Source organism: Bombina bombina, chromosome 7 (assembly GCF_027579735.1).
Source record: "Bombina bombina isolate aBomBom1 chromosome 7, aBomBom1.pri, whole genome shotgun sequence".
In the NCBI taxonomy this organism is placed as follows: domain Eukaryota; kingdom Metazoa; phylum Chordata; class Amphibia; order Anura; family Bombinatoridae; genus Bombina; species Bombina bombina.
In genome coordinates, this window is record NC_069505.1 from 562,595,768 (window position 1) to 562,619,122 (window position 23,355).

Consider the following 23,355-nt stretch of genomic DNA (forward strand, 5'->3'; position numbering starts at 1 on the left):
ATTGATTCTAATCCGGTTGGTTAAACTGGATAACCAATATCTAATGTCCCAGATTACGTGAGTCCTCTTAAAAACCTTCTAGTAAGTATATAATTTTGTTTATCAAATACACGTGCAAATAAACCTAGTGGTCCAATAAATGATATATAATAGCTCAATGGTTCTTATCAATGATAAGATCACTAATAAAGTGATCGAGACCCACTACATAGGTCAAACTGTGCATATAAATTTTGCAACATTTAAAACGTGTGAAAAATCAAAAGGAAAAAAGGGATACAATGTGTTGGGTTCCTTAATCTGTCAAATTAAACCATATTGTGGATTTGTAAAATATGACACACAATAAAAATAAGTAGTGAGTGTTGTTTTACCAAAAATAATAATATTAATATCAAATATAAGATAAAGTAATGAGAAAAATAATATATATAATAATACACAAAATTAAATGTGAGATCCTACCAATGGGATTATAAAACTAAACTGGTACCAGCTATTACCTCAATTCTCCTGATTAAATCCTGGGTGATGGACTCAATAGTCCGTTATTGCTTTATTATCTTAAAAACAGTAAACAATACCACAAAGCTGTATTAACTAACCACAAGCTATGTAATTAGGACAAACTGTTAAAATATAAAACAACAAATAAACAGAGAGTGTGTAGTAGTTTGGCCCAAAACTAGTCCACAAACTCCTAAAAGTGTGTTTCCACAGCTTTTAAATAACTTAAAATGATGATATAACAATAGTGTCCTTAAGAGTCTTTGGAAATCCTTAAAAGTCTGGTAAAAAATCCGGTGAGAGAGATCCTCAATGTATAGTGGAGTTCCAAAGTCCTAATCCCCTATGTTAAGAAAAATACCTGAAAGAAATAGAAAAAGTGCACTAAACAAACAGCGCTAACGGGTACGGGACTATTGGAAAATAGTCTTACCATTCAAATCCTGGTCCTGGATATAATGAGCCTCTCCAACTCTGGTTGTAAAGTATCGTCTACGCGTTTCGGCCCTCGTATCGGGCCCTTTTTCAAGACATCTATTATTTTTCTCATTACTTTATCTATATTTGATATATAATATTATTATTTTTGTAAAACAACAATCACTACTTATTTTTATTTGTGTCATATTTTTACAAATCCACCAATATGGTTTATTTGACAGGTTAAGGAACCCAACACATTGTATCCCTTTTTTCCTTTGATTTTTCACACGTTTTAAATGTTGCAAAATTTATATGCACAGTTGACCTATTAGTGGGTCTCGTATCACTTTATTAGTGATCTATCATTGATAAGAACCATTGAGCTATTATTATATCATTTATTGGACACTAGGTTTATTTGCACGTGTATTTGATAAACAAAATTATATACTTACTAGAAGGTTTTTAAGAGGACTCACGTAATCTGGGACATTAGATATTGGTTATCCAGTTTAACCAACCGGATTAGAATCAATCTGTTATTTGTTGTATTTTAAATCATTTACTGCATTGTATTTTAAGCTTCGCTATATGTATTTTGTGTTTTTATTGTATTTTGTGTCTTTATGATTCTGGAGATCAGAAATTATATTGGATTTATATATTAAATATTTGGTAGACTTTGGAACATAGAAATTATTGGAGACCATTTTTGACTTTCTATTTTTATTTACCTGTGTATATCTAAGCCATTGGCGCTCCTATATATCTTGATCCGAGGTTATGAAGACTGTAAGGTAGGTGTGTTACAAGTTTAAGTTGTATCTACAACATAATTTAGTTGTGTAGTTTCTTAAATTTTTCTTTCTTTGGTAGGTCAAGTTCATTGCTGGGTGGTTGGTTACTCTTACATATACTGGGCAAAGAAGAGAGACTAGAGTTAAAGAAAATGGGATAGAGATGTGGTTTGATTCAGAGTAGGTAAAAGTAAGGAGGACTTGGCATTTGTGGGGTGGATCAGGTAATTGTTAAGTCTGGTTCTGTCCTCATATGTAGGTTTTTCATGCAGTAGCAATAACCTATGGTCTATGTCCCAAAAATATTTGATTAAGTGGGACTTGAATATATGTGGTACCAGCTTTTACTTGGTTGGTTTCAGTGTGGTTTGAAATGAGTTAGTTTGTGGGGAACTTTAAGGCAATTGAGGAGCCCAGGAAGAGGTTAATATAATGTTGGGACATTGGTGGCTTAAGTAGACAGACATGTCTAGTTTGAAAGGGAAAAAGACAATTTTCCCTTGATTATTAGGATGAATTTAAATGAAATTGCTTTGAAACAGATCAATATTAACTAAGAGAAGAGGCTATGTAAGATCGTGGAGGTTTGGACAGTGTTTAACAATGGTGTAGAGCTGTGGATGGGGGTCTTGCCTGGCTTGACTGCTAATAGCTGATGACTAACTCCTGTAGGTATCGGCATAAACATATTGGTAACTGGCACATTTTACATGAGTTGTGCAGGGGGCACACTTAAGTATGTCAAGCTCCAGTATGAGGGGTATTTTATGATAAATTCGGTAACTGTTTTTTAAAGTGGTATTTAAACAAAATGTTCTGCAACCTTTATTTTACAATGGTGTCATTATTCATAAGAATGCATATTGTGGTGTTAATCGAATTGTAAATTCTTCAGGTTCATACAAAGTTTAAGGGAATATGTACAATCTACAGGAATAGAAAAAGCAATGACAAAACTGGTGAAAATTACATGAAAAAAAAAAAAACCATACTGTAACATTAAGTAGATAACAAACAAAATTACATACTTTTATAGTGAGACAACTTTTTGCCTAAACACAAACAAAAAATATTGGTTCAGAATTCCGACACACAAGGGATGATCATAATCTTACACTTGTGAAGCGAAGTTTAAAATCTTTTCCTCCTGGAAGCAATACAGAATTGTTACCTGTGTGATTAATCTTCCAATTTCATAATCCAAAAGCCAATTGTGTACAATTATGATAAAAAATTAGCAGACATTGAAGGTCTGTTTGTTGATACTGTGTAATCATGTGTAGTGATTAGGGATGGGCGAATGTTTCGCAACATTCGAAAAAACGGCATGAAATTTTAACACATTCGTTCGTTCGAATCGAATTTTATGATTACATTCGAAAATATTCTTTTTGAAAAATTCGAATTTATATTTGTAATAGTATTTCTAATGCTTTCTTTAAATGTAATATTTCGAATAATGCAATATTCTATATAGAAACATTCAAAATTTATATATTTGTATCTATTATGTATTAATTTACTAGATTCCTGCCCTACCACATGAACTATTGAACTTCTGAATAGTATTTTTTAAATAGAATGTTAAATTCGAAATTTCGAATGTGGACATTCGATATAATTATAAACATTCAAATTCGAAAGTGACATTCGAAACCTGTAAATAAAATTCGATTATCGAATTTTTAAGAATATTCGTTCTTATCGGCATTCGGATTTATAATTCGAATTTCGGTAATAACATTCGTTCTACATTCGAAATTTGAAAATTTACACATTCGCCCATTCCTAGTAGTGATACTAATTGGTGACTTGTGTGCAATAAACCTGTTCTACTACAAAACCATAAGTTAAGATTTGGCATTTTTAGTATAGTGAGCATGCATCATAGTTGAGTCATTGCCTTTTAGCTAATTTTTATTAGTATAAAGTGCTTCTTATTTATGGTGCTTCCCTAATATCATCCAAAATGGCAGGGTTTATTTAAATATGTTCTGCCCAGCCGCAAAACCAATGTTACATTACAAAACATTTTGGGTACTCACAAGTAAAAAAAAGATGTCTAGAGAGTAGTTACAGTTAAAGGGACAGTCTACTCTAGAATTTTTGTTGTTTAAAAAGATAGATAATCCCTTTATTACCCATTCCCCAGTTTTGCAACTAACACGGTTATATTAATATACATTTTACCTCTGTGATTTCCTTGTATCTAAGCCTCTGAAGACTGCCCCTTATTTCAGTTCCCTTTGACAGACTTGCATTTCAGCCACTCAGTGCTGACTCCTAATTAACTCCATGAGCATGAGCACAATTTTATCTATATGGCACACATGAACTAGCACTGTCTAGCTGTGAAAAACTGTCAAAATGCATTCAGAAAAGAAGCATCTTCAAAGGTTTAGATATTAGCATATGAGGATACCTAAGTTTAGCGTTCAGCAAAAAATACCCAGAGAACAAAGCAAATTTAATGATAAAAGTAAATTGAAACAGTTGCTTACAATTACTGTACATGCCCTACCTGAATCACGAAAGTTTAATTTTGACTAGACTGTCCCTTTAAAATAATTCTCTGTATTCAATCCTTGCTTTTTCCCCATCAATTTTTAATCTCTTTTCAAAGACTGGTACACTCAACTTAACCAATTTCTGGACAGAATTTGACTCAATGTCACAGTCTGCTTCAGTGGCTTTTAAGACCATAGGAGACTTGGAGAATTAAACTGATGGGCATTCACCTACAATATATGTACTCCTGTAATTCTCTGTGAAAATTTCAGTCACTATCTTATTAATATATTTTTTCTCCTGTTAAGTGTAGTCAGTCCACGGGTCATCCATTACTTATGGAATATTTCTCTTCCTAACAGGAAACTGCAAGAGAATTACCCAGCAGAGCTTTCTATATAGCTCCTCCCCTCACCTGTCATACTCTGTCATTCTCTTTGCAGCCTAACTAAAAAGGAAGCTGTGAGAGATCTGTGGTGTTTTTTTTAACTTAGTTTATTTCTACAATCAAAAGTTTGTTATTTTTAAATGGCACCCGGAGTGTGCTGTTTATTCTCAGGCAGCATTAGAAGAAGAATCTGCCTGGGTTCTTTCTATGGTCTTAGCAGACGTAACTAAGATCCACTGGCTGTTTCTCATCTGAGGAGTGAGGTAACTTCAGAGAAGGGGGAATAGCATGCAGGGCTCCCCTGCAAACAAATGAGGTATGTGCAGTAATTTATTTTCTGAGGAATGGAATTGGACTGAGAAAATACTGCTGATACCATTGTAAAGTAAGTTCAGCCTTAAATGCAGTGATAGCGACTGGTATCAGGTCTGATGTGTGTGTGTGTGTGCACTGAATGTAATTTTCTAAGGAATGGAATTGACTCTGAAAATACTGTAAATACTGAAAATAATGTATGAGCCTTAACTGCAGTAAAAGCGACTGGTAGCAGGCTTATTAATAATAATACATAACTTTTAAATGTATGTTTAAAACGTTTTACTGGCTTGTTAATCGTTTTTTGTGAGGTACTTGGTGATAAAACTTATTAGGGCATGATTTTTACCACATGGCCATTTTTGTTTTCTGCATAGAAACAGTTTCTGAGCTTCCCCACTGTTGTAATATGAGTGGGAGGGGCCTATTTTAGCGCTTTTTTACACAGTAAAAATCCAGTCACAATCTGTCTACTTCATCCTCCATGATCCAGATCTCAGTGGTCTTCAAATCCATTTTGAGGGAGGTAATCAGGCACAGCAGTCCTGTGATAGTGTATTTGACTGTGAGAAAAACGTTAATTATATAATTGTTATCCGTTTTTGGGTACTAAGGGGTTAATCATCCATTTGCTGGTGGGTGCCAATCCTTTGCTAACTTAATACATTTACTGTGAAAATTTGGTTGCTATAACTATTTTTGATCATTGTTATTTCAAACAGTGTTAAGTTTTTCTGTGCTTCTTAAAGGCACAGTAACGTTTTTTTATATTGCTTGTAAAATTAATTTTGAAAAGTATTTCCAAGTTTGCTAGTCTCATTGCTAGTTTGTTTAAACATGTCTGACTCAGATGAATCTCTTTGTTCACTATGTTTAAAGGCCAATGTGGAGCCCAATAGAAATTTGTGCACTCAATGTATAGATGTCACCTTTAAATAAAAGTCAAACTTTATATGTTAAGAAATTATCACCAGACAACGAGGGGGAAGTTATGCCGACTAACTCTCCTCACGTGTCAGTACCTTCGCCTCCCGCTCAGGAGGTGCGTGATATTGTGGCGCCAAGTACATCAGGGCGGCCCATACAAATCACTTTGGCAAGACATGGCTACTGTTATGACAGAAGTACTGTCTAAATTGCCAGAATTAAGAGGTAAGCGCGATCACTCTGGAGTTAGAACAGAGCGCGCTGATAATGGTAGAGCCATGTCTGATACTGCGTCACAATTTGCAGAACATGAGGACGGAGAGCTTCACTCTGTGGGTGACGGGTCTGATCCGGGGTAAACTGGATTCAGAGATTTCAAATTTTAAATTTAAGCTTGAGAACCTCCACGTATTGCTAGGGGAGGTATTAGCGGCTCTGAATGATTGTAACACGGTTGCAATTCCAGAGAAAGTATGTAGGCTGTATAATTATTTTGCGGCGGGTACCGGTGTGTACTGACGTTTTTCCTATACCTAAAAGGCTTACAGAAATTGTTAACAAGGAGTGGGATAGACCCGGTGTGCCCTTTTCTCCACCTCCTATATTTAGAAAAATGTTTCCAATAGACGCCACCACACGGGACTTATGGCAGACGGTCCCTAAGGTGGAGGGAGCAGTTTCTACTTTGGCTAAGCGCACCACTCTCCCGGTGGAGGATAGCTGTGCTTTTTCAGATCCAATGGATAAAAAGTTAGAGGGTTACCTTAAGAAAATGTTTGTTCAACAAGGTTTTATATTACAACCCCTTGCATGCATTGCGCCTGTTACTGCTGCGGCGGCATTCTGGTTTGAGTCTCTGGAAGAGACCATTCGCACAGCTCCATTGGATGAAATTATGAACAAGCTTAAAAACCCTTAAGCTAGCTAACTCATTTGTTTCTGATGCCGTCGTACACTTAACCAAACTTACGGCTAAGAACTCCGGATTCGCCATTCAAGCGCGCAGAGCGCTGTGGCTTAAATCCTGGTCAGCTGACGTGACTTCTAAATCCAAATTGCTTAATATCCTTTCAAAGGGCAGACCTTATTCAGGCCCGGCTTGAAAGAAATTATTGCTGACATTACGGGAGGTAAGGGCCATGCTCTACCTCAGGACAGGGCCAAATCAAAGGCCAAACAGTCTAATTTTCGTGCCTTTCGTAACTTCAAGGCAGGAGCAGCATCAACTTCCTCCGCTCCAAAACAGGAAGGAGCTGTTGCTCGTTACAGGCAGGGCTGGAAAGTTAACCAGTCCTGGAACAGGGGCAAGCAGGCCAAGAAACCTGCTGCTGCCCCCCAAGACAGCATGAAGAGAGGGCCCCCCCTATCCGGAAACGGATCTAGTGGGGGGCAGACTTTCTCTCTTCGCCCAGGCTTGGGCAAGAGATGTCCAGGATCCCTGGGCGTTGGAGATCATATCTCAGGGATATCTCCTGGACTTCAAAACTTCTCCTCCACGGGGGAGATTTCATCTTTCAAGGTTATCAGCAAAACCAAACAAAGAAGAGGTGTTTCTACGCTGTGTACAAGACCTCTTACTAATGGGGGTAATCCACCCAGTTCCGCGGACGGAACACGGGCAGGGATTCTATTTAAATCTATTTGTGGTTCCCAAAAAAGAGGGAACCTTCAGGCCAATCTTGGACTTAAAATCCTAAACAAATTTCTAAGAGTTCCATCATTCAAAATGGAAACTATTCGAACCATCCTTCCCATGATCCAAGAGGGTCAGTACATGACCACGGTGGACTTAAAGGATGCCTACCTTCACATACCGATTCACAAGGACCATTACCGGTATCTGAGATTTGCCTTCCTAGACAGGCATTACCAGTTTGTAGCTCTTCCTTTCGGATTAGCTACGGCCCCAAGAATCTTTACAAAAATTCTAGGATCACTTCTGGCGGTACTAAGACCGCGAGGCATAGCGGTGACTCCGTACCTAGACGACATTCTGATACAAGCGTCAAGTTTTCAAACTGCCAAGTCTCATACAGAGATAGTTCTGGCATTTCTGAGGTCGCATGGGTGGAAGGTTGAACGTGGAAAAGAGTTCTCTATTACCACTTACAAGAGTTCCCTTTCTAGGGACTCTTATAGATTCTGTAGAGATGAAAATTTACCTGACAGAGGCCAGGTTATTGAAACTTCTAAATGCTTGCCGTGTCCTTCACTCCATTCCACACCCGTCAGTAGCTCAGTGCATGGAAGTAATCGGCGTAATGGTAAGCGGCAATGGACATAGTACCATTTGCGCGCCTGCATCTCAGACCACTGCAATTGTGCATGCTAAGTCAGTGGAACGGGGATTACTCAGATTTGTCCCCCCTACTAAATCTGGATCAAAAGACCAGAGATTCTCTTCTATGGTGGCTCTCTCGGCCACATCTGTCCAAGGGGATGACCTTTCGCAGGCCAGATTGGACGATTGTAACAACAGACGCCAGCCTTCTAGGCTGGGGAGGCAGTCTGGAATTCCCTGAAAGCTCAGGGATTATGGACTCAGGAGGAGAAACTCCTCCCAATAAATATTCTGGAGTTAAGAGCAATATTCAATGCTCTCCTAGCTTGGCCTCAGTTAGCAACTCTGAGGTTCATCAGATTTCAGTCGGACAACATCACGACTGTGGCTTACATCAACCATCAAGGGGGAACCAGAAGTTCCCTAGCGATGTTGGAAGTCTCAAAGATAATTCGCTGGGCAGAGTCTCACTCTTGCCACCTGTCAGCGATCTACATCCCAGGCCGTGGAGAAATGGGAGGCGGATTTTCCTAAGTCGCCAGACTTTTCATCTGGGAGAGTGGGAGATCCATCCGGAGGTCTTTGCTCAACTGATTCGTCGTTGGGGCAAACCAGATCTGGATCTCATGGCGTCTCGTCAGAACGCCAAGCTTCCTTGTTACGGATCCAGGTCCAGGGACCTGGGAGCGGTGCTGATAGATGCTATGACAGCCCCTTGGGTCTTCAACATGGCTTATGTGTTTCCACCATTCCCAATGCTTCCTCGTTTGATTGCCAAAATCAAACAGGAGAGAGCTTCGGTGATTCTGATTCTGGCAACGCAGGACCTGGTATGCAGACCTAGTGGACATGTCGTCCTGTCCACCGTGGTCTCTGCCTCTGAGACAGGACCTTCTAATTCAGGGTCCTTTCAAACATCTAAATCTAATTTCTCTGAGGCTGACTGCATGGAGATTGAACGGCTTGATTCTATCAAAGCGTGGTTTCTCGGAGTCGGTTATTGATACCTTAATACAGGCTAGGAAGCCTGTTACCAGAAAAATTTACCATAAAATATGGCGTAAATATTTACGTTGGTGTGAATCCACAGAGTTACTCATGGAGTAAGGTTAGGATTCCTAGGATATTGTCCTTTCTACAAGTGGGTTTAGAAAAGAGCTTATCTACTAGTTCGTTAAAGGGACAGATTTCTGCTCTGTCTATTCTTCTACACAAACGTCTGGCTGAAGTTCCAGACGTTCAGGCTTTCTGTCAGGCTTTGACTGGATTAAGCCTTGTGTTTAAGTCTGTTGCTCCGCCGTGGAGCTTAAACTTAGTTCTTAATGTTCTTCAAGGCGTTCCATTTGAACCCCTTCATTCCATTGATATCAAGTTGTTATCTTGGAAAGTTCTGTTTTTGATGGCTATTTCCTCGGCTCGAAGAGTCTCTGAGTTATCTGCCTTACATTGTGATTCTCCTTATCTGATTTTTCATTCAGACAAGGTAGTCCTGCGTACTAAACCTGGGTTCTTACCTAAGGTAGTTACTAACAGGAATATCAATCAAGAGATTGTTGTTCCATCTCTGTGTCCTAACCCTTCTTCAAAGAAGGAACGACTTTTGCATAATCTGGACGTAGTCCGTGCCCTGAAATTCTATTTGCAGGCAACTAAGGATTTTCGTCAAACTTCTTGCCTGTTTGTCGTTTACTCTGGACAGAGGAGAGGTCAAAAGGCTTCGGCTACCTCTCTCTCTTTTTGGCTTCGTAGCATAATACGCTTAGCCTATGAGACTGCTGGACAGCAGCCTCCTGAAAGGATTACAGCTCATTCTACTAGAGTTGTGGCTTCCACCTGGGCCTTTAAAAATGAGGCCCTCTGTTGAACAGATTTGCAAGGCTGCGACTTGGTCTTCGCTTCACACTTTTTCAAAATTTTACAAATTTGACACTTTTGCTTCGTCGGAGGCTATTTTTGGGAGAAAGGGTACTTCAGGCAGTGGTTCCTTCTGTTTAATGTTCCTGCCTTGTCCCTCCCTTCATCCGTTGTACTTTAGCTTTGGTATTGGTATTCCATAAGTAATGGATGACCCGTGGACTGACTACACTTAACAGGAGAAAACATAAGTTATGCTTACCTGATAAATTCCTTTCTCCTGTAGTGTAGTCAGTCCACGGCCCCGCCCTGTTTTTACGGCAGGTCTAAATTTTAATTAAACTCCAGTCACCACTGTACCCTATGGTTCCTCCTTTCTCGTCTGCTTTGGTCGAATGACTGAGTATGATAGGTGAGGGGAGGAGCTATATAGCAAGCTCTGCTGGGTAATTCTCTTGCAGTTTCCTGTTAGGAAGAGAAATATTCCATAAGTAATGGATGACCCGTGGACTGACTACACTACAGGAGAAAGGAATTGTTACGGTACCAACAGGATACCAAGGGTTAATACCAGGGAACAACGTCCTGCATAGGGAATCAGCAATTCACAAACCAGCCAGTTTTCAGGTTTAAACAGAATATCTTTATTAAAGGCTGAATGCTTAGTATTTATACAGGTTTTGACCCCAGATGGGGGGGGGGTTGAATATAACCCTGGCTTCAGGTTACAGAGGGCATTGGTTAAACAGTAAAGCAAACATATGAACAATGCATCAAACCTCTAAGAATTGTCTATTCACAGGTAAAACAGATTAACATATTAAGTACTCAGACAATCTGATGTTGGGCAGTCTAGTTAACATAATCACACAAGGACACAATCAGTTTACCTAGACAGACTCCTGAGACACAATCAGATCTTAAACATACATAGAATACATCTTATTACAGAATATAGGAACAGTTCTTATTAGCTATAAAGTCTTTTATGCCCACTTGGCTTATAGAGTCACAATTGCTCCCACAAGGGGCACTCACACCCTGTACCCATCCTGTATTTATGGATACAGGGTGACATAGACATAAGACAGAGTTATGAAAGTACATGGGGTGTCCAGCATATAAAATTCCATATTTCCATGCAGTCTCCGGGTATCCTTAAGCCCATGTACCTCCAGCCCAAAGAATGTTCCATAACAGGCCCTCCAATGTACAGTGGCGAGATTGGTTTTGTCACATCTCTCCCCTTTTCCAAACAGGACTAACAGGGTATCTGACCTCCTGCCGGTCAGTGCCCTGGTTAGTCCAGCAACCCACCCATAAAACACAATTAGTAGTACAGCCCACCCACAATAAATGGTTTACTACACCTGAGTACGGGGAAAACTTGTCCATGTCCAGGTGCCTCACCACAGCTGTGTGGGGGACTGGTACGCTGAATTGGTGGGTTGCGAGGTGGGCAGAGACCAGCTGTACTCTGCCGGGGTGCCAGCACTACCATGGAAGTAGCCTGGTGGGAGCCTGGTTGCTGGAGGGGGGAGACCGACTGTCTCCCCTTTGGATAAATAGCTGTGCTGCTGGAGGGGGAGACCAATCGTCTCCCCTTTGGCTAAACAGCCCGTGTTGCTGGGGGACAGGACCAACTGTCCCTACCCCTTGTAACGCAGCCTGCCGCTGGGGAATGGAGTCTGGGCTCCCAAAGTCAGGCTCTGCAAAGGACTCCCATAACAAGCCAGGACCATCAAACTCCTCTCCCTCTGGTTTGTCATGCTCGGCTGTCCAGGGTATATACTGTGCCATATACCACCAGAGCGCCTGGTAGGCATGTCAGTTTGCTGGGACAATCCATCTGTATTCCCGTTATGAGAGAGAATTCCTGTCCATACAAACAAGGGTTCAAATTCCTCAGTGCCCAGACCAGGGCCAAACAGTCCTTCAAATCCCATCAGCTTCTTTACGAGTTTTCTGTACCTGCTCTTTATAGGTATCCACAATCCCTTCATACTGACATAGGGTGCCCTTGAGTTGCTGCACCTCACTATGAGCCAGCGTCAGCTTCTCCTCAAGTGTCGCTAAGTTTGTCTTTAATGTTTCATGTTCCACTCTCAAGCTGGTGTTTTCTGCAGTCTGTCGGTGCAGCTTGTCTAGCAGAGATTCACGTTCTAAACGTGCCTTTTCCTCTGCGCTCCTCTTCTCCTTCATCAGCGCATTGTAACGGGACTTCCACGTATCAATAGCGGATAGAGATTTGCTGAGCTCAGCGTTCTGGGGCTTAGCAGCAGGGGGGTCAGTCTCTGCTGCACGGATCTGAGCACGGGTAGTCACAGGGTTAACATCAGCGGGACCCATGGGAGCATAGGCAGAAACATGGGGGGCCAAGTCATTTCCAAGAAGAACATCAGCAGGTAAGTCCTTCTTGACCCCCACATTCACAGGTCTAGCGCCCACTCCCCAATCCAAATGTACCCTGGCAACAGGTAGGCTGAACACATCGCCCCCTGCTACCCTCACAGCCACAGTGTCTCCAGTGTACTGTTTCTCAGACACCAAGTTCTTTTGAAGCAAGGTCATGGTAGCACCAGTATCCCGTAGACCACTGACCTTCTTCCCATTCACTTTAACCAGTTGCCGGTTATTCCGGTGGGCAGCTTGCACAAGGTCTGCCTCATGTAGGATGCTCCAGCATTCTTGCCCCTCTACGTAGCGGGCCACAGGCTGAGGATTACGTGGGATTCCGCCGGCGGGTCTTCTCCAGGACTGAGCTTGGTTCGCTGCGTTTAGGGGACACTCTGGTCTTTTGTGCCCTAGTTGCTTACATCTAAAGCACCGAATAGGTTGTGAGTAGCACCGCAAATTGAACAGGGCTCTCTGAGGGTAGTTCGTGGCCGGAGGCCGTGTGGTATAGCGGTGCGCCGGGGTTTGGTAACTGGCAGCTGCTGGGGTGACTGGGGGTCTGTACTCCACTCTAGCAGGGGGCTTAGTGGTAGCAGTGTCCAGTTTGCGGGCATCCGTATACTCATCTGCCAAGCGAGCCGCTTCCTGCAGGGTGGAGGGTTTACGGTCCCGAACCCACTCTCGAACTCCTGCGGGTAACTTGTCGAAGCAATGTTCCAACAGGAATAGCTGCAGCACCTTTTCCCCAGATATGGCTTGGCACCCCGCTATCCAGTGAGCTGCTGTGCGGTGCACCTTACATGCCCACTCAAGGTAGGAATCTCCAGCTAATTTAACAGTGTCTCTGAACCGCCTCCGGTATGCCTCCGGTGTAACCGCATACCTGGAGAGCAGAGACTCTTTTACAGTATTATAATCCCTGACTTCCTCATCTGGAATGGCCCGAAAAGCCTCTCTGGCCCGGCCGGATAATTTTCCAGATAATATCGTGACCCAGTCCTCTGCGGGTACCTTGTGTAGTGCACATTGCCTCTCAAAATCCGCAAGGTACCCATCAATCTCTCCTTCTGTTTCCAGGAAGTTTTTAAAAGCTGCAAAATTTACTTTTCTCTTTTCCATCTTAGTCAGTATTGTAATAATCCCCCTCTTCCTGAGGTTACTGGCTTGTGTAGTTGCTCTTCTGGGCGATAAGGTTCATTCCGTCGCTTGCCACCAATTGTTACGGTACCAACAGGATACCAAGGGTTAATACCAGGGAACAACGTCCTGCATAGGGAATCAGCAATTCACAAACCAGCCAGTTTTCAGGTTTAAACAGAATATCTTTATTAAAGGCTGAATGCCTAGTATTTATACAGGTTTTGACCCCAGATGGGGGGGTTGAATATAACCCTGGCTTCAGGTTACAGAGGGCATTGGTTAAACAGTAAAGCAAACATATGAACAATGCATCAAACCTCTAAGAATTGTCTATTCACAGGTAAAACAGATTAACATATTAAGTACTCAGACAATCTGATGTTGGGCAGTCTAGTTAACATAATCACACAAGGACACAATCAGTTTACCTAGACAGACTCCTGAGACACAATCAGATCTTAAACATACATAGAATACATCTTATTACAGAATATAGGAACAGTTCTTATTAGCTATAAAGTATTTTATGCCCACTTGGCTTATAGAGTCACAATTGCTCCCACAAGGGGCACTCACACCCTGTACCCATCCTGTATTTATGGATACAGGGTGACATAGACATAAGACAGAGTTATGAAAGTACATGGGGTGTCCAGCATATAAAATTCCATATTTCCATGCAGTCTCTGGGTATCCTTAAGCCCATGTACCTCCAGCCCAAAGAATGTTCCATAACAGGCCCTCCAATGTACAGTGGCGAGATTGGTTTTGTCACAGGAATTTATCAGGTAAGCATAAATTATGTTTTTGTTTTGTTCTTTTTGCTCTTTATATAATAAAAAATACAATAAAAAAGAGAAAGGGATCTAATTTAGGTTTCATTTAGGGGAGATACAGATTAGGAGGGTTGGCATTAGTGGGATTAGGTGGGTTCAGGTAATAGTTCAGGTAGCGAATTATGCCAGGTTGCACTGTCTTCATCACTGGTGGTAATTCACGCAGGAGTAATGAACTACAGATTATGTCCCATAATAAATAGGATAAAAGGGACATGAAACCCAGAATTTTTCTTTCATGATTCAGATAGAGAATACATTTTTAAACAACATTCCAATTGACTTCTATTATCTAATTGGCTTCATTCTTTAAGTATCCTTTGTTGAAGAAATAGCAATGTACATGGGTGAGCCAATCACACGGGGCATCTAAGTGCAGCCACCAATCAGCAGCTACTGAGCCTATTTATATATGCTTATCAACAAAGGATATCAAGAGAATTAAGCAAATTAGAAAATAGAAGAAAAAAAGTAAGTTTCATGTCCATTTAAGTTGGTTTTGAGTAGGCTGGTACAGCTTTTAACTTAGCTGGTTTCATTGTGATTGGAAATTAATCTTAGAGTAGTTTGGAAAGGTAAACAGGATGTTCAGTGGTTGTGTTGGGAGCTTAGGTGACTTCATCAGGTGTTGAGTTTGGGGGGGAACAAGACTAATGTTTGTGCTTGATGGTTAGGATTAAATGAAGCTGTTTAATAACTGTTCGATAATAACCTTAAAGAAGAGTTTATGAAGGCCGCAGAGGTTTGGAGGTACTTGACAGAAAAGCACAGCAACCTCCAATATGGGGTTTATTATTACAAGTGGAGCACTAATGTTTGAGTGTGATTGATTTCTGGTTTTTGAGGTCGTTTATGCACAAGTTAAATTCAGGCCCTATTTGCAAATTAAAAGTAAATGTGAACTCTGTGAGCAAAATTGCGATTTACGCTAGAATGATTACCGCAGAGCTCTGGTTAACTGCTATGCGAGTCAAAAAAGTGTCACGAAACACATCAAAAATACATTTAAAGTACAGTTACACTCAGGGGCCAATTTATCAAGCTCCGAATGGAGCTTGATGTCCCTGTTTCCGCGCGAGCCTTCAGGCTAGCCGGAAACAGAAGTAATGAAGCAGCGGTCTAAAGAGGCAACGGACAGAAATCAACCCGATCGAATACGATCGAGTTGATTGACACCCCCTGCTAGCGGCTGATTGGCCGCAAATCTGCAGGGGGCGGCATTGCACAAGCAGTTTACCAGAACTGCTTGTGCAATGATAAATACAGACAGCGTATGCTGTCGGCATTTATCGATGTACGGCGGACATGATAAGCTATATCGTATCATGTCCTTCCGCACTATGATAAATTGGCCCCATAGTAAACACCATCTAATAAAAAATATTTAAAAACAAATTGCAGTAAAAAGTTATAAGGGCTAAAAGATATGAGGGAAAAAAAGGGCTAAAAGTGCTTTTACAAAGGGATCCATAGGAACACATGTATAAATACATACATATATCTCATAGCAATCATGCGCTCGTGCGCGAGCTGGCGGCTATATTTTTGTTTTGTTCAAAACAAAGCTCCATTAAAGTTTATGGGGGAATACGATCCTGCATTTAAAACGTTACAGTCTTTTTTTCTGCACAAGGATGCAACCGTAGGAGCGCAAAAGTTTTACTTGCGACAGTTAATATGTGCGCAACTGGGCACGCAATCGTAAAAAATGTTGAGTGCAGATTTTTGCTCCACACCTAATATAGCCCATAACGTTATGCAGATAACAAACAAGTCACTTACTGGTATAAAGATTTCTTTTTTTTCCTAAAAAGAAAAAAAAAGAAAAATGAATTATATATATATATATATATATATATATATATATATATATATACAGTATATATATATATATATATATACAGTATATATATAGTTGGGATATATCACAGCATAAATATTGCTTTTCTGCTTTTTCCTGTAAATGGAATAAGTGATATAAGCTGCAGCCTATAGCAGATGTAGTACAAGTGTTCAAGGTGGCAGTTGGAACAAATTTGCTGGCACTCCACTAACAGGCTACCGCCATACTACTTGTTATTACATTGTATGCAAATGGAGCACTTAATAAAGTTTTATTTTGAATCTTTTCTATATAATAGCAAATGAGTAATGTATTTTTTTTCATCATGGATTATTATCATGGGTGTTATTATATAATAAATTGGTTTACTGTTTTAAAGTTGTAAATGTTATTTCATTAATTAAAGAGACACTAAACCCATTTTTTTTCTTTCATGATTCAGATAGAGCAGCAATTTTAAGCAAACTTCTTATTTACCCCATTATCGATTTTTTCTTCATTCTCTTTCTATCTTTATTTTAATAATTAATTTAATGCTTGGGAGCCGAACCATTTTTGATTCAGACCTGGGTTGCACTTGGTGATTGGTGGCTAAATGTACCCACCAATAAGCAAGCATTATCCAGGGTGCTGAACCTAAAATAGGCCAGCTCCTAATCTTTACATTCCTGCTTTTCAAATAAAGATAGCAAGAGAACAAAGAAAAATGTATAATAGGAGTAGATTAGAAAGTTGCTTAACATTGTATGCTCTATCTGAATAATGAATATGAATATACCATAATGATGGTGTTATTATTTATCTAACAGTTACAGAATGGCTAACATTGCACCAAGTGTATGGTGAATTCCCCAGGCCATACAAAGAGAATATGTACAGTCTACCCCAATAGCAAAACCAGTGACAAACTAGCGTAATTACATGAAAAAAAAAAAAGATAACACACAAGTTACTTACTTTTATAAGGAGACCATTCTTTGCCTAAAACAATAAAAAATATATAGGTTCAGGATATATATATATATATATATATATATATATATATATATATATATATATATATATATATATACACACACAACACACACACATATACATATTATACACATACACATTTGAAGAATAAATTGTGTTAAAAGTACTGGTGAGTGCACTCTTTCTGGATATTGTGCATACTTTCTGTTGCACCCCAGCCAAATTGTCTACTGGATTCTGGATTGCTTGTTACACATCCCAAAGAAAAACAAAAAATACACGTCACAAGATCTCTTATTGACTGAAATGCATTATTTTGACTTTCTGTAAATGCAGCTTTGAAGTCCTTGAGGTTTGGCATTGCTCAGGCATAATGAAACATATTTGAAACATGGGGTGTGTAGCTATAAACAAGTAAAGGGCTTCCTTACTGTAAATGTTCTCTTTGTTAAGTCTTGCAACATGAAGGTTAAAGCTGTTTATATGCCTGGGAAAATGAATGTTCCTGCTGACATGCTTTCCTGTTTTCATTGTGAACAGGTTCAATCAGTGGCTTGAGTGACCTGATTTATAGGGACATAATATTCATATGCTAAATCACTTGAAAGGGATGCAGCACTACTGTAAAAAAGCTGACAGGAAATTATCACCTGAGTATCTCTATGTAAAAAAAGAAGATATTTTACCTCACAATTTCTTCAGCTCACCAGAGTAAGTGCTGTGTAAACAGTTATACATCAGCTGCTGTCTAGCTGCAGGTGAAAAAAAGGAAGAAATGAACAGCAGCCAATCAGCATCAGCAGTGCTGAGGTCATGAACTGTGATGTCATGACATTTCATAATAAATGTCCTTAAACTGAATAGGGAAATACAATGAGTGTGCATGAGGCATGCTCCCTTGCAGGTCATTGGACAGACATACTGTTTTGCTGCTTAAAGTCCTTTGCAATGGGGTTTAAATACTTAGGATATTTTGAGGTAAAATATCTTTATTTTTTACATAGAGATGTTAAGGTGATATTTTCTAGTTAGCTTTTTACAGCTATGCTGCATCACATTAAAGTGTTTCAACATTTGGGTATCATGTCCCTTTAATGGGTTTGCTGAGTTGAGCCCTATCTCTTTGTCAACATGGAAAGCTTATGTTCAGCTGTAGAGGTAGTTGTTGGTTTTCATGGAAGTTGGAGTGGATTTAGTGGTGAGATTCTGACATTTTAGCAACAGATTCTGATGGGATTACGAAGTGTTAGCAACAGGTTCTCTAATTCTCTATAATACAAAATCTTTACACTTTCTAAATTTTAGGAACAGGTTCTTTTTATTTGTATTAATAAGGAGACCATGGAATGTCTAGAGCTTTACCTTTTTTGTTTCATATACTGTATATGGTAAAGATAATTTACCAAGCTTTTTGTGGTAAGGGTGGCAATCAGAGAAGTACAGTAATAGTTAGGACCATGTTTTTTTCTGTTTTGTTATTTTATTGCAATTTTGATTTAGCTTGTTCAGTGTCTGAGTTGGTAGGGCTCTCTCTTTGGTTAAAAAGGTCAAAGACAGATCAGAACATTAGTTGTAGGGTGATTTACTTGTTTTAGATTGAGTATTTTTGTTTTGTTGTTGTGAATGCATTGATGGTGTTAATGTGGTTGAGCTTTAATGCCTTAGAGTTTAGGTTGCATGCTTTCTGCATTTGGGTGGAAACCGAAGCAAAGAGTTTAAGGGGCCCATTTATCAAGCTCCGGATGGAGCTTGAGGGCCCGTGTTTCTGGTGAGTCTTCAGACTTGCCAGAAACAGCAGTTATGAAGCAGCGGTCTAAAGATCGCTGCTCCATAACGCTGTTGCCGCAATGCAACCCGATTGAGTACAATCGGGTTGATTGACACCCCCTGCTTCTCTCCGCATTCAGTGAGGTATGTCGGACCTGATCCGCATTGTCGGATCAGGTCCAACAGACCTTTGATAAAAAGGACCCTTAGTTTGAATGTGGAGGAGGTTAAGAAGAATGGGAGGTGGAGATCTGAAAAGTTTGGTTTGTATGTGTAACCTGATTAAGTTGTGTAGTTTCTTAATTTCCTTTCTTTTGGCAGGGCAAGATCACTGCTGGGTGGTTGACTTTGCTCAAATGTACTGGTCAAGAAGAGTGCCCACAGTCTAGGTGTGATTCAAACAAGGTACAGATTAGATGTTTGGTATTAGTGTGATGAGGTGGGTCAGATGGTTGTTCATCATGACAAGTTGTTCTGTCTTCCTTACACACTAGGAGCAATGTCCTATGGCTTATGTCCCAAAAAAAAATTAATTGAGTAGGTTGGTACAGTTTTTAATTTGGTTGGGTTAAAGGGATACTAATTTCTAATTTACTCCTATTATCAAATTTTCTTCATTCTCATGCTATCTTGATTTGAAAAAGCTGGACTGTAATCATAAGTGCTGGCCCATTTTTGGGTCAGCACCTGGGTAGTGCTGCTTGCTGATTTGTGGCTAAATGTAGCAAATCAATCAGCAAGCGCTACCCAGGTGCTGAACTAAAAATGGGCTGGCTCCAAACCTTACATTACTGCTTTTTTCCAAAACAAAGACAATTTGATAATAGGAGTAAATTAGAAAGTTACTTAAAATTGCATGCTCTATCCGAATTACGAAAGAAAAAAAATTGTGTTTAGTTTCCCTTTAAGTGTGGTTGAAAATTAATCTTAGAGTAGTTTGGATAGTGATGTGGAACATTTAAAAGGATTGAGGTGTCCAGGAAGATGGTTAATAGGATGTTCAGTATTTTCATTGGGAGATGATGTTTTAGAATCAGGTAATGTCAAGTTTGAAAGGTAAGAAACATTTGTTTGATGCATTTAAATAAAGCTGTTCAATGTTGACCTTTAGATAATGGGTTATATAAATGGCCTGAGAACTTTGGGCTTTGCTTGACAGTAGTGTCAAACTGACAAGGGGCTTGTCTTGTTTGACTGTGAAGGATTAATAAATAACTCAAGTAAGTATGGCAGGAACATACTGTTAATTGGTTTATGTGTTACCTGAGTTGTGCAGAGGGCATATTTATGTATGGGAAGATCCAGCATGGGGGTTTTATGTATGTTACATTTGTTAACAGGAAATATATAGAAACTACTGGTACAGCAAAATTAGTAATGGACAAACAATTACACTAAATAATATAATGGTATGTATATAATAAACAAGTCACTTACCAGTATAGAGAATATTTTTGTTCCCTAAAAGCAAACAAAAAATATTGATTCAGGATATATACCACAGCATAAACATAGGCATACCTCGTTTTATTGTACGTCGTTTTATTGCGTTTCACAGATATTGCTCTTTTTACAAATTGAAGGTTTGTGGCAACTCTGTGTCAAGCAAGTCTATTTGTACAATTTTCTAACATATATACACATATGAACACATAAATACACACACACACATATATATATATATATATATATATATATATATATATATATATATAAACCACCAGCAAAAAGATTATAACTCACTGAAGGCTCAGATGATGTTTAGCATTTTTTAGCAATAAAGTATCTTTTAATTAAGGTATGTACAGGGGCAAAGAGGTCGCAATTGCGACTGGGCCCCCAAGGGTGGGGGCCCATTATTTTTTTTTTATGAAAAATCTTTACCTGCCACTGCCTGCACTGATATCATGTGAGTGTGACATGATGCTTCACTAGTGTCTCTGACTACAGGGGTTAGTCTTTCTGTTTTACCTATTGGTGTTTATGTGTATGTGACTGTGTGTGTATTTATGCATGTATGTATGTGTGTATGTTTGTGAAACCAGCAAATTACAGACCTTGTTACTACAGCATGGGGGGGGGGGGGGGGTAAACAGTGTCACTATACAGTACCACTATATACAGTATGGGGGGTGCTGGACTATGTCACACACTAATGTGGTCACTTTATAAAGTACTGGGGTGGGTAGGGTCAGGCCTGCTCTCTCACCGGCAGATTACAGACTGTGTCACTAACTCACTATATACAGTACTGGTGGGTTAAACAGTGTCACTATATACAGTACTGGTGGGTTAAACGGTGTCACTATATACAGTAATAGGGGGTCAGAACATCTCACAGACTGTGGGCACAGGGCACCTCCTTTTGCAGACATGTAATCTGATTCACATTTTTTTTCTGTGTTAAATGTTAAAAAAAGAAAAAAAAAAAGATATGTATCAAATTCACTTTTTTCTTTTTGTGGGGGCCCTTCTTAGATTCTTGCACCTGGGCCCTGTGGTTTCTAGTTACGCCTCTGGGTATGTACATTGTTTTTTAGCCATCATGCCGTTGAACATTTAATAGACTACAGTATAGTGTACATAAAACTTTTATATGCACTGGGAAACAAAAAAACTTTATTGCTATATTGGCTTTATTGGTATGGTCTGGAACCATACCCGCAATATCTCTGAGGTACGCCTGTATATGTCTGTGTGTGTTTACAATGATAAAACAGTTGGTATTTTATTTAAGTTCACAGCATAAATATACTGCCTGTAATATAAGTGAGATTAGATATGCTGCAAATTTAAGCATAAGTGCTCAATGTGGCATGCAAAACAAAGCTGTCGACTACCACTAGCCTAATGAAACAAATACATTTCGGCTAGATTTAGAGTTTTGTCGGTAACGACCCGCGTAGCTAACGCTGGCTTTTTTCTGGCCGCACCTTTAAAATAACTCTGGTATTGAGAGTCCACAGAATGGCTGCGTTAGGCTCCAAAAAAGGAGCGTAGAGCATATTTAACGCCACTGCATATGCGATACCAGAGTTGCTTACGGACGCGGCCAGCTTCAAAAACGTGCTCGTGCACGATTCCCCCATAGAAAACAATGGGGCTGTTTGAGCTGAAAAAAAACCTAACACCTGCAAAAAAGCCACGTTCAGCTCCTAACGCAGCCCCATTGTTTGCTATGGGGAAACACTTCCTACGTCTGCACCTAACACTCTAACATGTACCCCGAGTCTAAACACCCCTAACCTTACACTTATTAACCCCTATTCTGCCGACCCCGCTATCGCTGACCCCTGCATATTATTATTAACCCCTAATCTGCCGCTCCGTAAACCGCCGCTACTTACATTATCCCTATATACCCCTAATCTGCTGCCCTAACATCGCCGACCCCTATATTATATTTATTCACCCCTAATCTGCCCCCCACAACGTCGCCTCCACCTGCCTACACTTATTAACCCCTAATCTGCCGAGCGGACCGCTCCGCTATTATAATAAAGTTATTAACCCCTAATCGGCCTCACTAACCCTATAATAAATAGTATTAACCCCTAATCTGCCCTCCCTAACATCACCGACACCTAACTTCAAACATTAACCCCTAATCTGCCGACTGGAGCTCACCGCTATTCTAATAAATGTATTAACCCCTAAAGCTAAGTCTAACCCTAACACTAACACCCCCCTAAGTTAAATATAATTTAAATCTAACGAAATTAACTCTTATTAAATAAATTATTCCTATTTAAAGCTAAATACTTACCTGTAAAATAAATCGTAATATAGCTACAATATAAATTATAATTATATTATAGCTATTTTAGGATTTATATTTATTTTACAGGTAACTTTGTATTTATTTTAACCAGGTACAATAGCTATTAAATAGTTAAGAACTATTTAATAGCTAAAATAGTTAAAATAATTACAAAATTACCTGTAAAATAAATCCTAACCTAAGTTACAATTAAGCCTAACACTACACTATCAATAAATGAATTAAATAAAATACCAACAATTACCTACAATTAAACCTAACACTACACTATCAATAAATTATTTAAATACAATATATACAAATAAATACAATGAAATAAACTAACTAAAGTACAAAAAATAAAAAAGAACTGTTACAAAAAATAAAAAAATATTTACAAACATTAGAAAAATATTACAACAATTTTAAACTAATTACACCTACTCTAAGCCCCTAATAAAATAACAAAGCCCCCCAAAATAAAAAATGCCCTACCCTATTCTAAATTAAAAAAGTTTAAAGCTCTTTTACCTTACCAGCCCTGAACAGGGCCCTTTGCGGGGTATGCCCCAAGAAATTCAGCTCTTTTGCCTGTAAAAAAAAAAACATACAATACCCCCCCCCCAACATTACAACCCAC

The 23,355-nt window shown here is 39.4% G+C and overlaps 1 protein-coding gene across 4 annotated transcripts in view; it reads right to left on the bottom strand.

Moving 5' to 3' along the window:
• Nucleotides 1-23,355, bottom strand: part of LOC128667058 (major histocompatibility complex class I-related gene protein) — a 202,350-nt gene that overhangs the window by 25,258 nt on the left and 153,737 nt on the right. The window contains exons 12-15 of one of the 4 annotated variants that reach the window (XM_053721940.1): nt 20,393-20,416; nt 17,171-17,194; nt 16,153-16,176; nt 2,756-2,779 (exon numbers count right to left, since the gene is read on the bottom strand). In XM_053721940.1, the coding sequence (XP_053577915.1) occupies nt 2,756-2,779; nt 16,153-16,176; nt 17,171-17,194; nt 20,393-20,416 (96 nt within the window). Of the gene's footprint in view, nt 1-2,755; nt 2,875-16,152; nt 16,177-17,170; nt 17,195-20,392; nt 20,417-23,355 lie in introns of those variants that run through there. The other 3 variants (XM_053721941.1, XM_053721942.1, XM_053721943.1) reach the window with 3 other exon arrangements.